At 41.5% G+C, this 24,566-nt stretch overlaps 2 protein-coding genes across 3 annotated transcripts; both read right to left on the bottom strand.

Annotated features, from left to right (window-relative positions):
- Positions 1-859: 859 nt before the first annotated feature.
- Positions 860-7,704, bottom strand: LOC310869134 (uncharacterized protein). Of its 2 annotated transcripts, XM_083779733.1 has the most exons (13): positions 7,184-7,704; positions 6,907-7,008; positions 6,703-6,804; positions 6,495-6,604; positions 5,847-5,905; positions 5,618-5,757; positions 4,997-5,134; positions 4,000-4,042; positions 3,283-3,320; positions 2,896-2,983; positions 2,502-2,706; positions 1,958-1,987; positions 860-1,300 (listed from the first exon to the last, which is right to left on the bottom strand). In XM_083779733.1, exons 1-13 carry the CDS (start codon positions 7,689-7,691, stop codon positions 1,172-1,174), a joined length of 1,692 nt encoding a protein of 563 aa, XP_083635859.1. In that variant the 5' UTR covers positions 7,692-7,704; the 3' UTR covers positions 860-1,171. The 2 variants fall into 2 exon arrangements, with proteins under 2 accessions (XP_083635859.1, XP_083635860.1); XM_083779734.1 differs by lacking the exon at positions 1,958-1,987.
- Positions 7,693-23,338, bottom strand: LOC310868526 (uncharacterized protein; the record flags this gene model as incomplete). Its single annotated transcript, XM_083778981.1, has 3 exons — positions 23,276-23,338; positions 7,809-8,818; positions 7,693-7,701 (listed from the first exon to the last, which is right to left on the bottom strand). The coding sequence occupies exons 1-3, from the start codon at positions 23,325-23,327 to the stop codon at positions 7,693-7,695; spliced, it is 1,071 nt and encodes a 356-aa protein (XP_083635107.1). The 5' UTR covers positions 23,328-23,338.
- Positions 23,339-24,566: the final 1,228 nt, after the last annotated feature.

Genomic DNA, 24,566 nt, shown 5'->3' with positions numbered 1-24,566 from the left:
CTAGCTCTGTACTGTAAGGTTTTCGACGCCATACTATATAGTATATCTTTTTAACAACAAAAATCTCTCTTTACGACATGTGCAAGCTGAGCTTGTAGATCTGCTATTTTTGAGCCAACTCTAAAATCTAAAATGCCAAAAATAGGAGTTTTGTGATTTGTGTTTAAGAATATTTTCGCATGTCATATGTTCTACCTGCACAGCCTTTGTGATCACAATCTAACTTTTGGGCACCCCTGCATACAACTACGAATTACCCAATCACAACTAGTGTTTAAATTAAAATTTATTTAAATTGGATTGCACACAAATGCATTCTCTGGCGATTTATTTACAAAGGTTTATACAAGTTTATAAAATAGTGCACTGTCTATTGGCACATCCATGAGACAGGCTTTATCAAGGGTTTTTCATAATGTTCCCTATTCCATCAAAACAGGCACATTTTGCGAGTGTAGCATGCACCTTCAACAGGGAAGTTTATGCACACTAGTAATGGACACAAATCCTTAAAAAAAAGAAAACACCCTTAACCAGGGAGCCAGCCCCTTTAGCCATTCAAAATGTATTTAAATAGAACATAATCACCCAATAGGCCTAAGTATCTCATTTTAGCCCAAAACAGCCTTTAAACAGTATTACAAAACATGTAGTAAACGTTTCACACAATTTAGTGCAATTATAGCAATCTGAAACACACAGCCATATTATGTCCATTGTGAAATTCTACAGAATGATTCCTCATAATAATTCATAGAAACCTACTTGTTCCATTAAGAATAATTATGCTGTGCAATAGGGACATCTAGTGGTAATGATCAGTCATATCAGTTAAGAAAAGAAAAGAAAAGAAAAGAAAAGAAAAGAAAAGAAAAGAAAAGAAAAGAAAAGAAAAGAAAAGAAAAGAAAAGAAAAGAAAAGAAAAGAAAAGAAAAGAAAAGAAAAGCATAAAATGTAATTAAATAACTATCTCTTTATTCTTGACATGAGTGGTGGAGTCTCTTTGGTGGCTGTTAGGAGTGTTGATCTCTGGACTCGGACCAAACAGACCGTAATAATAAAAGTCCCTGCCAATACTGAGATCGGATTTTTTAGAAAGCGCCCAATCTACAATGGAAAGACAGTTTCAAGTGAGCTTCTGCAATCCTCCCCATTCCAGGTCGCTGGATGTTCAGTTTTTCTGGTCTTCTCCTCCTATGAAGTAGGGGTTCTCATGGCCTTGGACCAAATAGGAGTAACGAGAGGGATTTTTGCCTGTGAAGGTCTTCATTCCCTCTGGATTCAGATCATATGACCCTGACTGAAATTTCACAGGAAGAATTGAAAATATTAGTCTCTTTGAGAAATAAAAGACTTCACACACGCACTTTGCACATGCACATGCACATGCACATGCACATGCACATGCACATGCACATGCACATGCACATGCACATGCACATGCACATGCACATGCACATGCACATGCACATGCACATGCACATGCACATGCACATGCACATGCACGCACACGCACACAAACACAGATAAACACACACACACACACACACACACACACACACACACACACACACACACACACACACACACACGATTGCGCACACACCCACAAACGGTCAAGCCCTCACAGAAGCAGCAGAGTGGACACACAGCCATGGCTTGGCAACACATACACACAAGCAATGCATATCAGTGACCAATGTGCAGTGATCAAGATACAACTATTCTTTAGCGACAGCTAGATGTTTCATTATGTTGAAAGCACACTGCATGCTTTCTACACCCATCAGAAACTCCAGTCCCATCACAGTCTCCACACAGTATCCACAAAGTCCCAGAGGCTACCATTAGACCAAAGAGACATACACCACCATTATTCTCAGCAAGGCCTCTATGAATTATTAGCACGGGGAACAGTGTGTCGCAATCAGAATCTAAAAGCAAAGCAGTGCCTTACCTTGCTCCATCCTTGTGGTGTGTGAAAACCCTAAAGCAACACATGGGGAGTCAGGCAAAGCAGGGAGCATTATGGGGTGAGCTACATTTTAGCTAACAAACATTGTGGATAATCTGGAGTCGCATGCTTTTAATGTCCAAGCATTTATTGCCTGAGTCCGACAGAATAACAGTGAGGATGATAGTGCCGTTATGGGTTGGAAAGCAGAAGCAATTTGTGTGCAGTTGGGTGGGGGTGGCAATGCACAGGATAAAGGCCTTGTACAGTGTTGTTAGTGGACCATCAGAGATTGTGGTGGTGTATTCCATAGCAAGACAGAGAAACATGTAAGGCACTTGTTCTCCGCCTTTACATTTCAAGGACCCCGTGTAGGCCACAAACCATTTTAGAAACATTTACTTTGTAAATCTCTGAGACTCCCATCGATGGACAAAGTGTATAAATGAAACCAAATGCATCCTCCGTGGTCCATTCGGTTCCATTTGTACATGTCAGAGTTATAGACACCTAGGTCACATAGGTCCAGTGATGCAAGGTAACTCACCAGTCCATTGGAATTGTTCTTTTTGTCCACCAGGGCACGTGTGCTTCCTCCTTCCGTCATCTCGATAGAGGGATTCGGGTCCCAGTTAGGGTTAGTGGTAGCCCGTGGGATGGGAGTGATGCCCTGGACCGGCCAGGGATGATTGAACTCATCCACTGAGTATGGGCTGTTGTCAAGTGTTTTTTCATCATCCGTGCACCTCCGGCTGAAATGCACACAGCAGAGTTGAGTTGATTTATAAAGATATGTTGTTATTTCACTTATATACAGTATAACATAATACAGACTTGAACAATGAAACTGAATTTACAGGTTTTATAATGCTATAGGAGCAGAGTTATTTAATAAAATACAAAATGTGATAACGAAGGGGTTTTGAAATGGTTGCTCTTACATGCAGCAGTAAAGGAACAGAGCCAAGAACAGGAGAAGCAGAATTCCACCCAAGGTACAGGCAATGACCACCACTGCCAGCAGAGCCGCTATAAAGACACAGACACAGGATCAATCCTTTGATCAATAAAGTATTACTACTACTACTACAATGTCCCTTCAGCAGTGGTTCTCAAACCTTTTAAGTTCAATAAACCCCAAAGCTCAGAGTGTACAAATAGAACCAAATGGACCTGTGAGGGTTCATTTGGTTTATTGTCCATTTAGAACCCCCTCAAAGAACCCTGAGGGTCCCTGGACCCCACTTTTAGAACCACTAATATAAAGGCTTGACAACAATTAAACCACAGGTCCAAAAGAGTTTGGACCTGTGAAGAAATTAACTTACAGTCATTGCAGTTGAGCCCAGCATAGCCGAATGGGCATCTGAAACAGGGAAAAGGCAATTAAAGTGATACAATCACTGATATTAACCCCACCACTAACTATAGACAACAATAGCAGAGGAGACATGTTTTATTCTTTAGTACAGAGGTCATTGAGCCAGACTCAACTCAGGATGAACAGATTGAACACTAGACACCATGTAAATGAACTTTATGCACAAATCAAACTCTTTCGAATGTATATCACTATAACCTCACTTATATATTTACAACAACCCCAGATGTTTTAACACAAAGACATTCATGTTTAGGACCTAATATAAATGTACACCAGCTATATAGATCCTGAAGATGAGCAATGCAGTTCAACCTGCAGTACACATGGGGAGGGACATTTAGACAGTAAAATCATCAATATCAATTCATTTGTCCAATTGTAACTCTAGAGTGTACGTAAGGGTCTCATTGAACACTTGGTCAAGGATTTAGCTCATTTTTTTAAGACAGAACATTGGGAGAGATGGGGAGCGACATGCAGCAAAGGCCGCCGGGATCGGGACTCGAACCTCGGACACACTGCCAGGCTACAGGTGCCCAGGTGCCCGGACCACCATGCCAGTGATCCAGGCCTGGTGTGTAGTTTTAAGTGCCACAAGAATCAGCTTGACATGGAAAGTCTCCAGAAACCGAACAATAGATAATATGTGTGGGGTACTCACGGTTGGCACGTGCCTTCCACTGCCTGCTGACCGCTAGGACAAGCTGCAAAAAACAGATGGGGAAGCATCATGACTTACTGAAACAAAAAAATCTGTGCAAATAGATTCCAACTATTGTTAGTATTGTAGGAACAGGAAGTATATGCCTCGCTAAACAACAGGAACAGAAGAATAATGAGAACTTATTATTATGTGTTCTGTGCTGTACAAGTAACCATGACTGTTACCAAATAGTGCATAGAAGTACGTTCTGTTTTCTAAAAAAACAAAAACAAAAACAAAACAACAGTATTGCATGCCTGCATGTGTGTGTGCAGCTACTGTAAATTACTTCTTCTTTAGAAGCTCCCTATAACCGCTCTTCTAGGTCAGAGCCAATCCAGCCCACTAATGATCAGTATTGCAATTGTTCCACTTGTTTCCAGGGAAACGACCCCTTTGCAAAAGAATACATTAAAGAGATATATGAACCAAGAGTCAAAGGTCCGCCTGGAGAAATGTCTGGAGCACTTGACCTTGTCTGAGTCTCTCTACCTCTCTGTCTCTGTGTGTGTGTGTGTGTGTGTGTGTGTGTGTGTGTGTGTGTGTGTGTGTGTGTGTGTGTGTGTGTGTGTGTGTGTGTGTGTGTGTGTGTGTGTGTGTGTGTGTGTGTGTGTGTGTGTGTGTGTGTGTGTGTGTGTGTGTGTGTGTGTGTGTGTGTGTGTGTGTGTGTGTGTGTGTGTGTCTCTCTCTCTCTCTCTCTCTCTCTCTCTGTCTCTTTGTGACAATGAAAATATTCCCTGAGTGGTACAGTACCTTTTCTAGAGTGTTCTCCAACTGGGGTCCAGGTACCCTCAGGATTCTTTTGGGAGATTCTAAATGGACCCTTGCCGTTCTGTTAGTCTCAGAGTGTGCAATGGAAACAAATGGACCAGGGATCCTTCCGGGTCCATGTTGTTTCCATTTGTACACTTTTAGAGTTGTGAGGGTCCTTGAAATAAAGTAAAAAGGTTCTCACCTCGGCAGCTCTTGTTTGAGTAGAGTGTGTTTGATAAGTAGCCGTCTTTACAGGAACAGATGACGCGGCCACCCTTCACAGAACATGTTGTCGTTAAGGGATCACAGGGTTCTGGAGTCTGTTTACATAAGTCAGTCCCTGAGAGCAAACATATGGAACAAAGATGGAGAGAAATACCTGTACACTGCTTCAAATCAAGTATTTATGTGTATTATTTTCATCATTAATTATCTTTAAAAAACAGGGCCCTAAGGGCGGTCATAATAGGTAATTATCTTTTTTCTTTAAAGATTCGTTTTTGGCTTTTTGCCATTATTCATAGTTACAAGTGAAGATGGACAGGAAAGAGGGAGGGAGAGAAGGGTAGAGAGTCATGTAGCAAAGGTCGTCATGAACGGGACTCGAACATGCGACGCACTGTCAGGCCAGCGCCTATATGTGGCATGTTTGTTTGTTTTATTTATTAGCACGTAAAAAAAACAAAAGAAAACAGAAGAAACCTGGAACAGTAGGCCAGCGGGCGCGACGTTATAAACTTTTAATGTAAGAATAAAATAAGTCTGCACAAGTGGGCCACTATGGTAATAGCAGCACACACCGTAGTATTAAATTCATACGCACCTTCAAACGTTGCACCAGTCAACAAATCGGTACCTCCGGTATTTGCACTTATGGCTTTTTGAATGGCCTGATCAATCGTCGTTTCACTGGAGTTGGACTCTTCAAACACATTATTCACTGTTGCTAGTACACTGCCTGGTCTGAAAGATGAAGAACCACCGCACAAAGTCAGACAATTAAATTATACTTTAAAAATGATAATAATTGCAGAAAAAAGTAAGATGCTTACAGCAGCTGTAAAACGTCAGTCCTGACATATCCCTGTTGATTTTGAAGGACTGCTCTGAGCTATAAAATGAAGTATTTTTTAGAGAGAGAGAGAGAGTGTGTGTACGTGTGTGTGTGTGTGTGTGTGTGTGTGTGTGTGTGTGTGTGTGTGTGTGTGTGTGTGTGTGTGTGTGTGTGTGTGCGCGCGCGCGCGCGTACGTGTGCATGCGTGCGTGCGTTCGTGATGTGCCGTGCGTGCGTGCGTGCGTGAGTGCATTTCACAGTACTATTGGAAAACCAGTCAGCTTGAAAAAGGTGCACTTGATTTCTCCGACTTGAGCCACGTGCCACGTGCCCAGCATTGCAAAGGCACCTTCAGTTGACTCAGAGCTGTGCGAGTTATGTAGCGATTGGGACATATCTTAAATCATTGTCCCCCCCGAGTCTGTACCTCCTTTCATTTATTTTTTTGACGGGGTGCCCCGCCCTGCCACAGGGGAGCGCAGGAGGTGAACTCGAACAAAATGAGCACTCCTTTTTCAATCTGTTTTTTTCCTTTTTTCATGTACTGTAACGTATAAGTATTGTATGTGTGTGCACAGTATCTATACTGAATATCAATCATGTATATCATGTCCTGTTCAAATGGTATGTCTTGTGTACAACGTACCGTTCCTGAGATCTCAGCCGCAGTGTTCCGAAATATCTCTGAAGACCTGTTTCTCATTTCATTTTGAAACTCCAATGACTCAAGATGTAGCTGGCCTGGGAACACTTGACCTGAGAAGAAAAACAGGAATAACATCTGCATCATTACAATCATCAACCTTAACATTATCATCATCTAAAGCGCATGCATGACATGTCTAAACACTTACCTTGTGTGCAGCGGCCATTTAACAGGTAGCTACCAGCCAGACACTGACAAGTGTCATCAAAACAGATACTTTCCACAGGACATGAGTTGGAGGAGGAACACACTGTTGAGGGAAAAACAACACATCATACATCCGTTCACTCGACACAAATCTTTCGTCATTCTTTTGCCTTTTATTCTTACAATATGTGGGACCCATGGATACCTATGATTGATGGGGGTGCTGCGGTGGAGACTGTCGGCTGAATGGTTGGAGTTGGATTTGTTGGGATGATATTGGTAGAGGTAGTAGCAGTGTGATCAGTCACTATAGTAAGAAAATACATAAGAATCAGTCTAGGCATTAAACACAGAACACAATCAACATTGATATCCCCCAGTATGGCTACTGTATTGTACATATTATGTCACAAGATCTTCTATCTTCCCATGTTTAATGGTGTTCCTCTCTGTCAGTGACAGCAACTTGTTCAGAAGCCTACCTCTGGTGGTTGCTGGCAAGGTACTATGGGTGGTGGAATTTCCAGGAGGAACTACGGTGCTAATGACTGAGGTGCTAGCAGGAACAGGGTTGGAGGTGGAGGTATGTGGAGAGGATGTGGATCCCGCTATGGGTGCAGTCGTCTTTGTTCTATTGGCTGTGGTGGCGGAGGCAGGGGGGAAAGCGTTGGAGGTGGTGGAAGCGCTAGTGGTAGCATTGGTGTGTTTTGGAGTTGTCATTACTGTAGCAAAGGTTGTATGTGTGGCATTCTCTGGTTTTGTGGTTGTGGTTGCTGCATCAGAAGTAACATTGTTTAGGGTGGGTGTGGTATTATTTGACATTTCAGGTTCACTGGTGGTGGAGTTGCTTTCAACAGTGGACATTTCAGGTCCACTGGTGGTGAAATTACTTTCAACAGTGGACATTTCAGGTCCGCTGGTAGTGAAATTACTTTCAACAGTGGACATTTCAGGTCCGCTGGTGGTGAAATTACTTTCAACAGTGGACATTTCAGGTCCGCTGGTGGTGAAATTACTTTCAACAGTGGACATTTCAGGTCCGCTGGTAGTGAAATTACTTTCAACAGTGGACATTTCAGGTCCGCTGGTAGTGAAATTACTTTCAACAGTGGACATTTCAGGTCCACTGGTGGTGAAATTACTTTCACCAGTGGACATTTCAGGCCCGCTGGTAGTGAAATTACTTTCAACAGTGGACATTTCAGGCCCGCTGGTAGTGAAATTACTTTCAACAGTGGACATTTCAGGTCCGCTGGTAGTGAAATTACTTTCAACAGTGGACATTTCAGGTCCACTGGTGGTGAAATTACTTTCACCAGTGGACATTTCAGGCCCGCTGGTAGTGAAATTACTTTCAACAGTGGACATTTCAGGTCCGCTGGTGGTTAAATTACTTTCAACAGTGGACATTTCAGGTCCGTTGGTGGTGAAATTACTTTCAACAGTGGACATTTCAGGTCCGCTGGTGGTTAAATTACTTTCAACAGTGGACATTTCAGGTCCACTGGTGGTGAAATTACTTTCAACAGTGGACATTTCAGGTCCGTTGGTGGTGAAATTACTTTCAATAGTGGACATTTCAGGTCCACTGGTGGTGAAATTACTTTCAACAGTGGACATTTCAGGTCCGTTGGTTTTGAAATTACTTTCAATAGTGGACATTTCAGGTCCACTGGTGGTGGAGGTCCAATCCACATGCGTTGTACTGCTAGAAGTGTCAGGTTCACTGGTAGCAGAGATAGCAACAGGTGTTGAACTGCTAGACATGTCAGGTCCACTGGTAGTAGAGATACTGTCCACAGGAGTTGTAATGTCAGGTCCACTGGTAGTAGAGACACTGTCCACAGGAGTTGTAATGTCAGGTCCACTGGTAGTAGAGACACTGTCCACAGGAGTTGTAATGTCAGGTCCACTGGTAGTAGAGATACTGTCCACAGGAGTTGTAATGTCAGGTCCACTGGTAGTAGAGACACTGTCCACAGGAGTTGAACTGCTAGACATGTCAGGTCCACTGGTAGTAGAGATACTATCCACAGGTGTTGAACTGCTAGACATGTCAGGTCCACTGGTAGTAGAGATACTATCCACAGGCGTCACAGGAGATGTTGTGGCCATTCCTGCAATAAATAAATAAACATATAAAAGCGAACAAGTTTGTCATTTTCGTTAAGCAGTGTCTGCCAGTGGTTATATAATACATTGAATGCACGTATACATTTGTTACATTAAGTGTAGCAACGATTGGCCTTTAAACTTAAACCCTCACTTCTTTGTAAAAAACATATCTGAGTTATCATCGAGGTGTTCATGTTATCATTGAGGTGTTATCATTGAGGTGTTCATCAATCATCATTGAGGAGACCATGTCTTCTTTCCATGACGTATTTTTTCACCAAAAATAGCCGATCAAGCTCACAACATCGCGAGGTGTTGTGAGTTTATATTGGCTATTTTTTATGAATTCTCCACCCAACGTAGGTATTCATACTGGGCTTCTAGTGGTTAAGGCAGGAGATTACATTGTATCTGTCTTGAGACATCTGATACTTGAAATGAGTTTCCTAGTCATGGGAAACAATACCCTTGCATAAAGGGGAGGTTCACTCAAAATACAAAAGTAAACATATGTTCTTTCTTTTACCCAGAATGCTATCACTCCATGCAGATAGTTTGCTGTGATCTGCTGAGGTACGCCAGAACGCAGTTGTGATCTATTCTACACTACAGTATTGGCTAGCCTTGTACATATGGCTTCATAATAAGATCCTACAGAAATTCACTACATAGCCTACTAGTGCCTTCAGGATCAAATGATTTCTCCTTCTGTGTAACAATTACAAAATACTACTCTTATGAGAAAACAAAACCTATTATGTAAATTCTTCAGCTATGTTCCAGGCAACCAGCCTGAGAGAGTGTATGCTGCCTTCTGGGAATTATTGGCCTTATCGCTTAGCAACCAAAACATATTTGCAGATGAAAATCCACAGGCGTAACACACCTGGCAGGAATAGAGTCATTGGATATTTGTTCTTCCGAGTGTAAATTTAAATGCATCATTCACTCTTTCAAGAGTTAAATTAACACTCTTTGAACACACACACACACACACACACACACACACACACACACACACACACACACACACACACACACACACACACACACACACACACACACACACACACACACACACACACACACACACACACACACACACACACACACACACTCTCTCTCTCTCTCTCTTTCTCTGTGGGAAGCAGAACTGTATAAACCATTATTAGTGGTGGATGAAATGGATATAAAGGCAACACATAATAGGCAATATTATTTAATTAATGGAGAGGGGACATAGAACTAAAATAAACGAAAACGAAACAAGACACAGAGATCTGTCTGATATCGCTGCTGACATTATAATAACTGTGTATGTAAACTATCTGGTTTTGGTACATGGAAGATCACATTTCACAATCATGCTTGTACAAGAAATGCAACATACTGGACATATCAGGTATCTGATAACAAATGTAATGAATAACAGAGAACTTCAGAAGGACTGAAACTATATGGCAGGCACTGAGCCAGTCATGGTTCCCTTATTGTAGATTGTTTGTACAGTGCATGTTCAATTGGATCTAATATTTGCTGTGTCAACACACAGCCAAGAGTCAGTGATAGGCAGTGTGCCTTAAACGATTCTAAAAATGTCTTCTAAATCTTCTCTCTGAATAACTCAAACCTTTTCATGTCAAGGACAGCCAAAATGATATGTATTTGGCTGCCGACCCCAAATCTCAAAATATTTATAGTTTCAAGGAACCCCAGAAGTTGAGTTAAAAATGTTGGCTTAAAAATATATATTAAAAGACTTAAAATACTTTTCTAGATTCTTTAAAAATAGCAGATCTACAAGCTCATAACGTGGCACAAAGTAACGTGATATCTGCAATTTTATATAGCCAAAGTAGTGCTCACCCCAAAGCTAAAAAAAATGGCTTACCAAAAAGTCAGTTCTACAGACTGAGACGACTTTGCCATTCTGATGAAGATTACATAGAAAAAGCCCTGGAAATAAAAATAAAACGCTTCCAAGAAATAGGCTATTCTAGTAATCGTGTTGATGATGCCTACCATATTGCTCTATAGATACATCCAGATCTGTTTTATTGACAAAAAGTGTAAAAAAGGAAAAACAATATTCAGTTTCCTGTATCACTACCTACACTCCCCAGGCATACATGATTAAGAGCACAGTCATGAAATATTGGCATATTTTGACATCAGATCCAGCTCTCACACAACATTTTAAGGATCCACCTCTGTTTGTATATAAAAGACAAATTGGTTAGAGCCAACATATTGCCGCAACCAAAACAGACTCTCCTGGCCCCCCTTAAACCAGGCAATTATCACTGTGGCAACTGTGCCCAGTGTAACAACACTTTGAAAACTAATGTATTTAGACATCCCAGAACAGGTAAAGCCTTTCCAGTAAAGGGTGTCATCACATGTAACACAATTTTTTTTATATATTTGTTAAAATGCCCATGTGATAAAATCTATATTGGTAAAACTATCCGCCCCTTAAAACAAAGGATCAGTGAACATAAAAGTTCAATCAGAAGAAAAGATGAAAACTACCCCGTAGCCTGTCACTTTAATAATCACTCTCATCCTATCTCCTCCCTTAGGTTCCAGGGAATAGAGCAGATTACTCTTCAGAGAGGGGGTGATGTCGACAGAAGGTTATGCCAGAGAGAGCTCTATTGGATCCACACTTTAGAAAGTTTACAACCCTTAGGTCTCAATGAAGATTTCGATATGAGTGTTGTTATATAAACAGATGACAAAAGATTACATTTGCTCTTTGCTTTATGATGGCTACAGTATGTGCCTGATGTTTGCATTTGATTGCATTATTGGCTTTTGTTTTTTTCAGTTTTTTGTTTACTTCGTTTGTAAATAGTAATTTTTTCCTTGTGATGTTTTTCTCTTGTCTAAATGGACACTTGGTGTCTTTGGGTGCCTTGTAGTTTCACTGAGAACTACAACTCCCATGAGTTATCATTCAAATTGAAATGTTTGACATAGGTGTGATCAATCATCCAATCAAATGATGAACATATATTCTGTCCCATGTCATTTTGCCCCAGCAGCGCGACCTCCACATTCTCACGGAGGAGCCTGCCGACGAGCGGCATGTAGAACACAGTGGTACTACCTATGCATGCTATCATTTTCATAATCATGTTTACTAACCACCATAAACAAACACAGTTTCCACGGTAATTCAAATGTCAGAATACAGAACTTAGACTTCAGATCTGTGGCAGTTACAGCATGTGAATTTACAATGTAGATATTTTCATAGCATATGATTTCATGTCCACCCGTAAGAGTCAACAGCCAACACAATGGTTTCATTTATTTGAATGCAGCATGCTATTGCCGGGACACCTTGCACACACATTCCCACTAGGCGGAGGAAGAAATAACACCCTTTTACCCTTATTATATTATATTATATTATATTATATTATATTATATTATAGAATGGCTGTTTTTGAATGCAAGGAATACGTTTCAGGGAAATTCACGAATAGGAACATCACCTACACTACGCACATCACAAAGAATTTAGGGAACCTGTAAATGTCAGCACACACATTATGATATCATATGCATGGACACGTGCATGCACGCACGCTCATGCACAAACCACAAACTACTTTTTAGATTAGTTTTCCATCGTTGTGGTAGTGCTGACAGTTGCGATATTTTAAGTTTGTGTATTATAAGTTATAGTACACAAACGTAATATATTGCAATATAGAGGGAGTTGGTCTATAACTCCACAAACTGATGGGCTTTCCTTTGCCTTTTGATTGATTGATTGAAATATTTATTAATAGTTTGTAGAATTTACAGTACATTTTAAGCACAAACTCAATACAAAGACTGTTAACTGTGAGTGGACGACCCAATTAAGCATTACACTTGTTTACAACAGGGTCCACATTGTTCAATTCATCAAAACATTTAGAGACATACAAATAGACACTTCTATGTAGCTAAAGAACAGAACAGGAATTCATCATATAGGAAGCAAAAAGGGAAAAAATACATATACAGTGAGGGGAAATGGGGCGGGGGGGGGGGGGGGATTCAGATTTTACAGAGGCCAGTTTCGAATTGTAGCCATCCGTAGGTGCCCTTTGAGAGCGGTTTTGAAGGAGTCAAGGGATTCACATGTCTTAATGACTGTTGGTAGGGCGTTCCACATTTTGGTGGCATAGGAGCGAAAATAATTTAGTCCCTTGTTTGTGCCGAATCTGGGTTGTACATGGTTTGTTGCACTCCCTCTGGTGTTGTGGGTGTGGACTTCGTTTACATTAAGGAAGTATTTAGACAGGTACATGGGTATCTTGGTGGTGTATCGAATCTTGTGGACCAGACCCATTGCAAGATGCTGTACTCTGTCGTCGACCCTAAGCCATCCCAGCCTGTCAAAGTGGGCAGGGGTGAGGTGGGTTCGGGGGGTGAGGCCAAGTAGGAGCCTGACCAGTTTGTTTTGGGAGGTCTGGAGCCTTGTTTTAAGGGCCTTTGAGGTGCTGTGGTACTGCTCCTGTAACCTCTCCAGGCGAGTGGAGAAATTGATTGTGCTGCAGACTGGGTGATGAGGATATTCGTTCATTTCTAGGGCTTTTTTTATTAGTTAATTATATTTAATGCATTGCTGCTATTTTTATGTCAGTATAACCACTTTGTCTTTTGTAGTGCTGTCTATGTCATCGATCAAACATGTACAGTATGTATGTGTGTGTGTGTGTGTGTGTGTGTGTGTGTGTGTGTGTGTGTGTGTGTGTGTGTGTGTGTGTGTGTGTGTGTGTGTGTGTGTGTGTACAGGATGCATGTACGTACTTACTGTATGTACTGTATACACACACAAACACACACACACACATGAAACAATACGTCTTGACGAACATATATGAATGGTAGTAATTAAGCGCACGCCAAGTGTGTTGCAGGTCTAACAGGGAGCTCTCTCTGAGGACTTAACCCCTCAGCCGGATAATCCCCAGCAGACACAAAAGGGATGACTGCTGGGTCAGACGAGGTCACCTGTGGGTCTCAGCTCGCCAACAAACACACATTCAAGAGGCAGTGTGTGGATCAGGATGTCCGGTTTACCCCACCGAAACGCGTCCTGGTTCCCTTCCAATCATAATGCACTTTCATGTCTCCGAACAGAGAGTAGGGGCGAGCGGAGGAACAAACACGCCCGCTCAGTGCAATGGTGCAAAGTCGGAGTGCATCTGTTGCCAAGGGAGACACCTGCTACCGGCTGGCAGAGATTTGACCCCCCTTTAAATTACCTCTAACACTGAGAAAGAGGACAGACAGACAGACAGACAGACGAGGTAGAGAGAGAGATGGAATCATATTTCATGCTATAGGGACTGGCTTTTCTTTGGACACAATAGCCCTCCTGTGTGAAGTACACCTACACAAACTAACTGTCATGTGCAGAATGACCTTGGTACCTAGTTAGTACCAACTAACTACTAACTAACTAACTACTATTGAACGGCCTGATTAAAGAAGGCACACAGAGCACGAGACGTACATAAAAGTAGGCGTACTGAAATTGTTTACGTAAAAGTATCAATACTGCAATTCAGAAATACTCGTAAAAGTCTGGAATTAAAATTTTACTTGAGTAAAAGTACTAAAGTATTGGTATCAAAATATAGTACCAAAAGTAAAAATAGTCATAGCAGAATGTCCCATTTCAAGTTTTAAAATCTTTTGAAAATAGCCGATCTACAAGCTCACAATGCATCGTAATGTTTTCAAATAAATGTAAAAGTATAATATTTGGATCTGAGATGTAGTGTAGATGTAGTATTGTATTGTATTGTATTGTATGTAGTATTGGAAATTGTAAATACTCAAGTAAAGTGCAAATATGTCATAATTGTACTTAACACATTGATTGCTAGAGTTTTCTATTTGCTCAGGCTTGGTGGTGCTGAGCGATTAACATTGGGACTTCTGAACTTTTTCGGGGCCCACAGCGAGGGGCCTCTTATAGCGAGAATCACACCGCATAAATCAAAAGGAAGCCAAACTAGTCCACTTCAATTTAAAAAAAATATTATGATTCTACCATCTTCCATTCTGGAGATATTGACCTTTTTCTAACACCTGCTTTTCGCAGCACGCTGCTCTTTTGAAAAAACAGCAGAGATATGGAAGGTTGAAGTTGACAGACATTGACAGACAGATATAAAAATGAACACAAATAATATCATATACATACTACACACTGAATGAAAGCCCTGAATGTCTACTTTTAGGAGGAAAACAAATACACATGGTCCCATGTATAGTTTGTCAGTAATTGGCTATTGAATGCAGCTTGCGCCCACCAGAGAGGATTTCAGAAAATGCATGGACCAGAAGAACTATTATTCACAAAATAAGGCCTATAGCGAAATGTACATACTATATACCGTATGAAACAGAAGACTCTCTGCTTTCATAAGAAAAATACTTCTACTGTAATAATAATGAAAATCACACCCCTGTGAAGTGAGCAGTGCAATGTTGCGCAACATTGCACTGCTCACTTCACAGGGGTGTGATTTTCATTATTATTACAGTAGAAGTATTTTTCTTATGAAAGCAGAGAGTCTTCTGTTTCATACGGTATATAGTATGTACATTTCGCTATAGGCCTTATTTTGTGAATAATAGTTCTTCTGGTCCATGCATTTTCTGAAATCCTCTCTGGTGGGCGCAAGCTGCATTCAATAGCCAATTACTGACAAACTATATTTGTATATATTTGTATATTTGTTTTCCTCCTAAAAGTAGACATTCAGGGCTTTCATTCAGTGTGTAGTATGTATATGATAATAATTTATTTATGTTTATATCTGCCTGTCAATCTCTGTGACTTTAAACCTTTATAACTCGCTATGATAACTTCATGAGGAAATGCTCACTTCACAGGGGTGTGATTTTTATTATTATTACAGTATTAGTTTTTTTCTTATGAAAGCAGAGGGTCTTCTGTTTCATACGGTATATAATATGTACATGTCGCTATAGGCCTTATTTTGTGAATAATAGTTGGACCTGAACAACTGCATTCAATAGCCTACTGACAAACTGTACATGGGATCAATATTATGTATTTGTTTTCCTCCTAAAAGTAGACAATTAGGGCTTTCATTCAGTGTGTAGTATGTATATGACAATAATTTATTTATGTTTATTTTTATATCTGCCTTCAGAACGATAGTATAACGGTGAGATGCGTTACTGGATCGGTGAGTTTAGTGGTTGAGGTTGACATGTCTGGACATGTTTGAGGAAAGAAGCACAGGAGAGAGAGATGATCAAATAACTGGCTGGACAACGCTATCTTCACTTTGTTTGGGCAAAGAAGCAGAGATCAGCGATGGAAAAGAGTTTTATCCACGGCAGATAAGTAATGACGTATTATCGAGGGACCGCCATGATCAACTAACTGCCTGGGACCGAGGCTACGTTGTCACCAGCCAATGCAGCCATCGCTATCCGTTGTGTGATTGTAGCCTTTTTATTCATTATAATTGCAGTGATAAGACCTATATCACAGCCGGGCGTCTCTCTCGATACCGTGGATATAGCCTACATCCACAATCACACAACGGATAGCGATGATGGCTGCATTGGCTGACGAAGACGTAGGCAGTAAGTTGATCATGGCGGTCCTTCGATAATACGTCATTACTTATCTGCCGTGGATATAAAGCTCTTTTCCATCGCTGATCGTGCTTCTTGCCCAAACAAACAAAGTGAAGACGCGATGGCGATACACACAACGGATAGCGATGGCTGGTGAAGACTGAAGACGTAGCCAGGCAGTTAGTTGATCATGGCGTGTGCCGTGTGCGTGTTGAAAACGTTATGAAATGGCGATCGTTGAAGATTATTCTTGGTTTATATACTGGCAGAGGGCAAATCGACACGACTGCGTTATATCTTTTTCCGAGAATGAGAGAGCGGTGCAAGGCGATTGCAAGGCGCAGTGTGGCCTGGGGCCAGTGGGGGGGGAACTCAAACTGCAATGCGATCCGGGCAGAAGAGACTCCCCCCACAAAGATTCCTCGGGAGAAACCATGTAGAAACAGGAGGGGAGGGGGAATCGAGTGTATTCACAGACACTAGACTACTACTAGAGTATGGGTAACTCCATTTTAGATGCCCTGACATCTGCGTTGGTCTATGCCGTTGCCGTGCAGACCCATACGTGTAATGGAGGCATTGGAGGAGGGAGCGTCTTCGCCACAGACAGACCTCTTTTCAGGAGGGAGGGGCTTTTTACTCCCGGATCACATATTGGAGCTTCCTGGAGACGATCGCTGTTATTTTCTTCGGTGTCCTGGAGCATAGGACGTTGATGTACAGTAAGCAATAAAAAAACGTATAAAACGTATACATACGCTTCGCGCGTACGGCGTTCGATATTAATAAAGCGTATGGATACGTTTCCAGCATTTTTTGTGTTAAGTACAGCCACCTAACAGCGTCAGGAAGGGCCCCAGGCCAGAGAGCAGGATCTCATTAGTATAGTATGGTCATCTGGAGATGTCTGTACCGCAGGCAGCTCGTGTCTGTATCTGTCGCACAGCACCAGCGAAGCTATTCACGCGTCACAAATGGCGCTGCGTGATGCCTGAGACATGCTCATCAAAAGCGATCATGTAGGTGGCATGTACCATTATTAGACTACAGAATGCTCTAATTAAAAGACATGGTCCAGGCTCCGAAGCTTTCTAATAATCAGAGTGGACATTTCTCACATGCTGCTGTATGACCTCTTGATATTTCCAGGCAGCCATCTCTATGTTCCCATCTTGTGGTATGCATGCCTGAGTAGGTACAACAAGCACAGCAAGCATACATGTTTATGTGTACTTTCCTTGTGGCTGTCAAATTTAATTGTTACTGGCATAGTTAACCCTAATCCTAACTCTGACCATACCCCCCTATAACTAACCTTAATCTCTCTCACCCTAACTTTACTGGGGTTTTTCAATCTCATCTCTATTCTCTACAGACTCTAAATCTCACTATCTTGAAGGTCAATCCAGGTGAAACAATGTAATCATTGATGCGTGTTTGTATTACAATACAAGATATTGTAGGTAAATAAGATAAACACACACACACACACACACACACACACACACACACACACACACACACACACACACACACACACAGGAGAGGAAGAAGGGAAGAGGAATACAGATGGTAATAAGATTTTATACTACTGATCGAGGTTTGTGGTTTAGCTGGTGTGTTTCCCCATGGAGAGATGCTACACAGAATGTTGAAAAGCTGTGAAAAAACACATCTGCCATGTTCATTACTATCTCCGTAGACAACGCCCTGGTAACGTCTGTCCCAACAGCCAGGAACCTCTGTGTTGTCCTGGACAGTCAGCTCTCGTTCAAAGCTCACATCACAGCTGTCACTCGATCCTGTAGGTTCACACTCTATAACATACGACGAATTAGACCGTTCCTCACCCAGGAATCAGCCCAGCTCCTAATCCAGACAACAGTCTTGTCAAAACTCGACTATTGTAACTCCCTCCTTACTGGCCTACCAGCATGTGCACTTAAGCCTCTCCAGCTGATCCAAAATGCCGCAGCTCGCTTGGTCTTCAACCAGCCAAAATTCTCACATGTCTCCCCCCTGCTCCGCTCCCTCCACTGGCTCCCGGTCGCTGCCCGCACAGAATACAAAACTCTGATGCTGGCATTCAAGGCAACCAAAGGTATGGCTCCCCCATATCTTGCAAGTATGATTGAACCCTACAAACCCTCCCGCGCACTCAGATCAGCCAACGCAGGGAAGCTGGAAGTACCCTCACTAAAAACGCCGGGACAACGCTCCACACGTCCCAAACTCTTCTCCCTTCTGGCTCCAAAACTGTGGAATGCACTTCCCATTGCAAAAACCCACCTTTTCAGACTCCATCATGGCCCATAGCACTTACCCTACCCCCTTAGATAGCATTTCTGTAGACTTAGGTAGCATCTGATACAGACTTATAGCATGTTATGTAGACAGCACTATAATTGCATTGTATATAGTCATAGCACGCCATAGTACATATGTATAGCATAGTAGTATATAGTTTATATGTATAGTCTCATAATATAGATATTCCACTGTTACTTTCTTAGCTTACGCATGTTTTATGATAAATGCTTTTTTGTGATGTATTCCCATGCTTTTTGTTCTTGCTTAATGTAAGTCGCTCTGGATTAAGAGCGTCTGCTAAATGCCTAAATTGTAAATTGTAATTGTAAATTCATTATGACATCTATTATGTTACGTCTACTATGAGAGTCTGAGATACCAAGGCAGTCCCTCCCTCGCACAGGCAAGAAAAATGCCAGTGCGTGCCTTGTTTGCAAATTGCAACTGTAGACAGATATGCCTACAACCTACATCAGTAGCCTCTGAACTAATAATAAAAATAAAAACGTCTGGGTTTCCGAGGCTAAGCCTGGCATGGCCAGACTAATATCATGGCTTTTCTTTTTGCACTGGCAGATTTGTCTGGTTTCCAGGCTAATGTGTGTTCACTTCAAACTAATTCAAGTACGACACAATGTTTATGATCAACCATGAAAGCTTGGAGGATATTATACAACATCTGAAATCCCCTTCCTGCTGCTTTGATATTCTGAAAACAGACCTTTTCAAAAGTATTTGAAATTGCCTGAAGTGACCTGGCTCATATCTTCTACAAATTGGCACAAGTTAATACATCTCTTATCTCAGTTTGCTTCCCACATGAGCTGACTACTGCAGCCATCAAGCCACACTTTTAAAAGAATAATCTAGATACATCACGAATGCCTATATCAAACCTCTTGATTGCGGTTGATTCTGAAAGCTATAGCTGATCTTGGTCTTGCCTTGTCTTTAGTATATAATTTTCTTATGATATTTAAAAATGTGGGGGCTTTTTCCGCCTATATTTGACAGTACACACTAAGTTGACAGGAAATGGAGGGAGAGAGATGGGGAGTGACACGCAGCAAAGGTCATCGGGATCGGGAGTTGAACCTGTGACCCGCTGGATTAGCAGCCTAGGTGTCCTGACCGCTAGGCCAGCCCGGGCCAGTATAGCATTTTCTAGTCGTTGTCAATAAACATAGTTGGCGCCTGAACACAAATTGTGCCAGGGACGTCATCCCGTATCTAAATCAGCTATGCACTGGATGCCATGCCCGTATAGACGTATTAAAAAAAATTAAAAAAAGAAAATTAAAATGCCCTCTTTTTTTTATAATGGGAGATCTGGCACTCAGAGCCTAAACTGGTGACCACTAGGTGGCACTGAAGGAGTTAACTAAAATAATGTCAAACGGCATTATCTTCTACAAACACAAATGCATCCTAAGTAGTTTTTTTATTATAAGAACAGTGCTTTTTCCACAATCTATTTTATGTATTTCAAGGAGAATCTTTTTTTTTCTCTCTTTTTTTAAGATATTTTTGGGGGGCTTTTTGCCTTTTATTGATATATTAACATAACAGTAGTTTAATCAGTAGTAGGAAGGGGAGAGATGGGGGGGGATCGGGACTCGCCCCCGCAACACACTGTCAGGCTGGATGGACCGCTCGGAGGAGCATATTTACATTTTCATTGTTCAAGTTATTTAATAAATGAGATTGAATGCTAGTGATGAGTGAGAATTCCTGGGGGATGATTGCATGATTATGCAGCCATGTCAAGGTCAGCATGCTGGAATATGGAATACCAAAGTCACTTCAAACTGTTCTTGTGCATGGGGATTTTCTTTTGGGCTGAAGGTTAATGAGATTCACTTTAACAATGTGCATATCAACAAATTCAACTGAGAGCATAATTTTTAGATAAATATATATTTGCATCTTAGTCTCCTCAGACACATCTGCAGGGACGTGCAGAGTGTTGGATGGGCAGGGCAAAAATAGCAGATCTACAAGCTCACAACGCGTTGCGCTGCGACGCGTTGAGAGCTTGTAGATCTGCTATTTTTGGGGCGCAACCCAGCACTCTGGGTATAGACTAGACTTTGGGTATAGCGTGGAAAGGAAAGGAGGGGCATGTGCATTTCTTTCACCAGAGTAAATGCTGCATTTGTGGTCTGGAAAGGGCAGTTGTTTTACAGACGGGTAAAAGGGCAGGGGCTGAAGCCCCCTTTGATGTCTATGTGTACACGTCCTGCACATCTGCATGTAGCTAGTGAGCACAGAGCTCATCTGGGCCAGGGATGTGGCTCCTTCATGCTGTTTGCAAGAAGAGCTGACATGCATGCAGATAGACACGTGACGTGTGACAGTCACAGTCATAAACGCACGCACACACGCACGTGCACGTAAATACACAAATACACACTTACAGTAAACTCACCTAACCAGCAGGAAGTGGGGCAACAGCTACCATATCACAAAGGGTATATAAATGGGAACACAGAAAACGTCCCCTCCCACATACCTCACAAAAGCTGATCTTATATCAGGTCCCAATCTCTTTTCTTCTAAGGTATCCCTGATAATCCTATCTAAGATCTCTGTTCCCATATTCCTTACTCATTTGACTCAGTATAAGCCTCCAATTTCACTTCAAAACTAACTGCAGTACATCAGTGCACAGCAAAGAATTTACTCTTGTATGTAAAGGTTCAAGTTTAACACTTGGGATTTGAGAGTGTGTAAAGGAGTCCACTTCTCTGTTTCCCTATCAGTGCAAACAGTGCTGCTATAGCCTTTCAGGTAACAGATGGTTGCCTGGACCACGCTCACACTGCCTAGTCTCCACATATCATATCCTATTAAAGCTCCGCCTGCACATGCATTCCAATTACAGGGTGAGATTTACTGCCCCGGAGTAGCTAGCCTAATCCAACAGGGTACAACATGGGAAAAGACAGGGGTGATACACAGGAAAAAGAGTAAAGTAAAAAAATGTATTAATAAACAAATAAATGCAGCAATAAATCAAAAGTGTGAACCTGCTAAAGTATTAAGTATGATAAGTACTGGTATTAAGAGTATGAAATTAAACAATACTTATTGTGACGCTTAGATTTGCCAAAAAGAGCCTCCACAGAAAGTAAATTTGAAATATTACAACGAAACAAGTGGAAGGGGAAGCTGGGTGATGACAAGAATGAACAATCAACAATTTGCTAATCAGGTGCTTGACGTTTCCACTCTCTGCTTATTACGTAGATGAATAAGAACAAGATGAAAACTACAAAGCCCTGTGGTTTGGTATGTTGCTGTGCTTGACTCCGGTTTGACTTTTGTGCTCTCCATCAACTCTCCTGTAGCCCTGGGATGCATGCGTCATAACCGTCATTAATGATGACCTAATAATGACTATAGCTCCCAAACTATGACATAGGGAGGAGATATGAAGACAGGAAACAGAGACATTGGCATGCTCTCTTCGCCTCTGACTCCCCTCTTGCAGGGGCCACATGCAAATGCATGTGTGGCGCCAGACACAGGAGAGTACGATCGCAAGCCCCGGGAGACCCTTTCATCTGCACCTCTTTACTGCTGCCTATAGACACACACTCAGTCATGCCCCATGCCAGAGCCTCCTTCAACTCCTCTTTAGCTCTCTCTTTCTCTCGCACACTCTCCCCATCTCAAGAGCTCTTAAATACATGACAGGAGCTGGAACCCATAAAAAATTTGCCGTGGGCAACAACAAGCAGAAAGACCCACCCTGGTACATGACTGAGTCTGTGTCCCGTTAAGGCCAGTAACCTTTGACTCTCAGCCCTTTCCACTTCCATGGGCTTTAAAAAAGAAAGAGGGGCTTTTCAAGGCAGATCTAAATAAGCGACTATGATGACCAATAGACAATAGATATCACAGTTTCTGTTCAGTGGGCTAATCAAAATCCTTCAGGCAACTTCAGCACACTGCCACACCACACCACATCCAGATGCTATATAATACACTTTGTCGGAGTAGGCTTGCACTTAAAACCAATTACACTCACTGAATTGTCATCATTGCTGTTCTGTGTGAGACAGTTTTTCACCCCAAGCTAGCGTTCTAGTGGTCAAGGAGACCTGTTTGCCTGGTGTCCTGTCCGTGACAGCTGTCCACCCCATGAGCACTGAGTCACAGTGGAGGAGCAGTGAGTGAGTCAGTCTTGAAAGTCTTCAGTCTGCTTTCTTTCTTTTTCTTTTTAAAGAAATGTGATAACAATGAGGGGATTATTGTTTTCTTGAAACTATACAGAAAGGTTGCCTATAATCTAGACCTTAATTTGTAGGCTGTTTAATATGTTGCTCAGTTGCTGTAATGTCCGATTTTTAAAACACTCAATAGATGCACTTAACTGTCGTCACAGACGACTAGCCTACTATAGCCCATGCAATCAAAGTTGATTTCAAGCCATGTTAAGTTGGACTAAAATAGCCTTTTATTTTTTACTTTCACATTAAGAATACATTTGAAAAGTTTTAAACATGACTCACCTCTAGCAAACGTACACAAGAGAACGCCAACAACCACACGACCCAGTAACATCTTTACGGCTTTTGTGCGAATGCTGGGAAGTGACGGTGTCCGCTTTACTCCCGTTGTAACGGTCTTGGCACAGAGACGCACTTGGCCGCGCAGTGCGTGTGCTACAGGTAGGTCATCAGTCTATGAGCGCTTAGACGGCTCTCAGAGCATTAAATGCTAAGGTCCCTCCCCTCTCATGGGAGGGTGCCTGTCATGTGCGCCTGTCATTCCGTCCGTGATTCTTACTCATTGTAAACTAAGCCCTCCGCCCGCCTCCAGCTTGTTATGCATTAATGTCATGATGATGTCGATGACATTTAGTTCACCTGTCTTTTCCATAGGCCTATACACTTTTTTACTTTAGATATTGTAGTCTGTCTACGTTAATTAAATATACTGTAGGCTAAGTAAGTGTAATGTCTACATCAATTCTGTATTGAGTAGATGGTATCAAACAGAAGCTATGCCTACTAAATCAATCAATCAATCAATTAGTTTTAATATGGTAGATTAAAAATGTAGCTACATACCCATCTTCATAATAGGTCCTCACTAATAATCATGATACAATGGCACCATTTTTCTACTCAGTCTGTGTCTCATAGGAGGGCTGTGGGCAGTTCAGAAACCCGTCCACTATAGTGACATCATCGTTAAGCAGATTTTTTTTAAACAATAGTTTTTCACAAAAATGTTTAGATTTTTTTGTATTTTTTTTCCGCATGGTAACGATTTCTGAACTGCCCACAGCCAACATATGAGTAGATTTTTTTTTCCCTCCTTCATTTTAAACACAAAAGAAGGTTTCAAAATCATGGTAAAAAGGTATCTTCCAATATTTCATCAACCTGACTGATCTGTGTTTAACCATATTAATTCCATTGATGTGTTGAATTTATATTAGTTTATTGTTTTTTATGTTGTTTTTAGTTAGTTTTATGACATAGTAAAAAGGGATTGATGTGTTTGGAAAATGTATATGGACCTATGGAGCTATGGAAACCCCTTTCCAACCTTTCTATGATGAAATGATATTATGAAAATGCTAAATTACAATTGTTTTGAGATGTAATACTTATCCTTTGTAAGTGAACCATTGTATGTTTTGTGTATTGTATTTGTATGTTGTGGTGAATGATGTGTTGTGTTTTTTGTGTACTGGACCCCAGGAAGAATAGCTACGCGTTTGCAAGTGCTAATGGGGATCCATAATAAAGTAAAGTAAAGTATCATGATTATTAGTGAGGACCTAGTATATGA

This window comes from Protomyctophum parallelum, assembly GCF_964188405.1.
Source record: "Protomyctophum parallelum genome assembly, chromosome: 13".
Taxonomy (NCBI): domain Eukaryota; kingdom Metazoa; phylum Chordata; class Actinopteri; order Myctophiformes; family Myctophidae; genus Protomyctophum; species Protomyctophum parallelum.
Note: the sequence above shows the minus strand (reverse complement) of the source record. Positions and strands in the feature narration are given on the sequence as shown.

Coding starts and splice junctions, on each gene's coding strand:
- LOC310869134 (XM_083779733.1), bottom strand. CDS start 7,691: ATGTCCACTGTTGAAAGTAATTTCACCACCAGCGGACCTGAAATGTCC. Junction 6,605..6,702: donor AAATGGCCGCTGCACACAAG/GTAAGTGTTTAG, acceptor TTTTCTTCTCAG/GTCAAGTGTTCCCAGGCCAG. Junction 1,988..2,501: donor AGAACAATTCCAATGGACTG/GTGAGTTACCTT, acceptor GTGTTGCTTTAG/GGTTTTCACACACCACAAGG.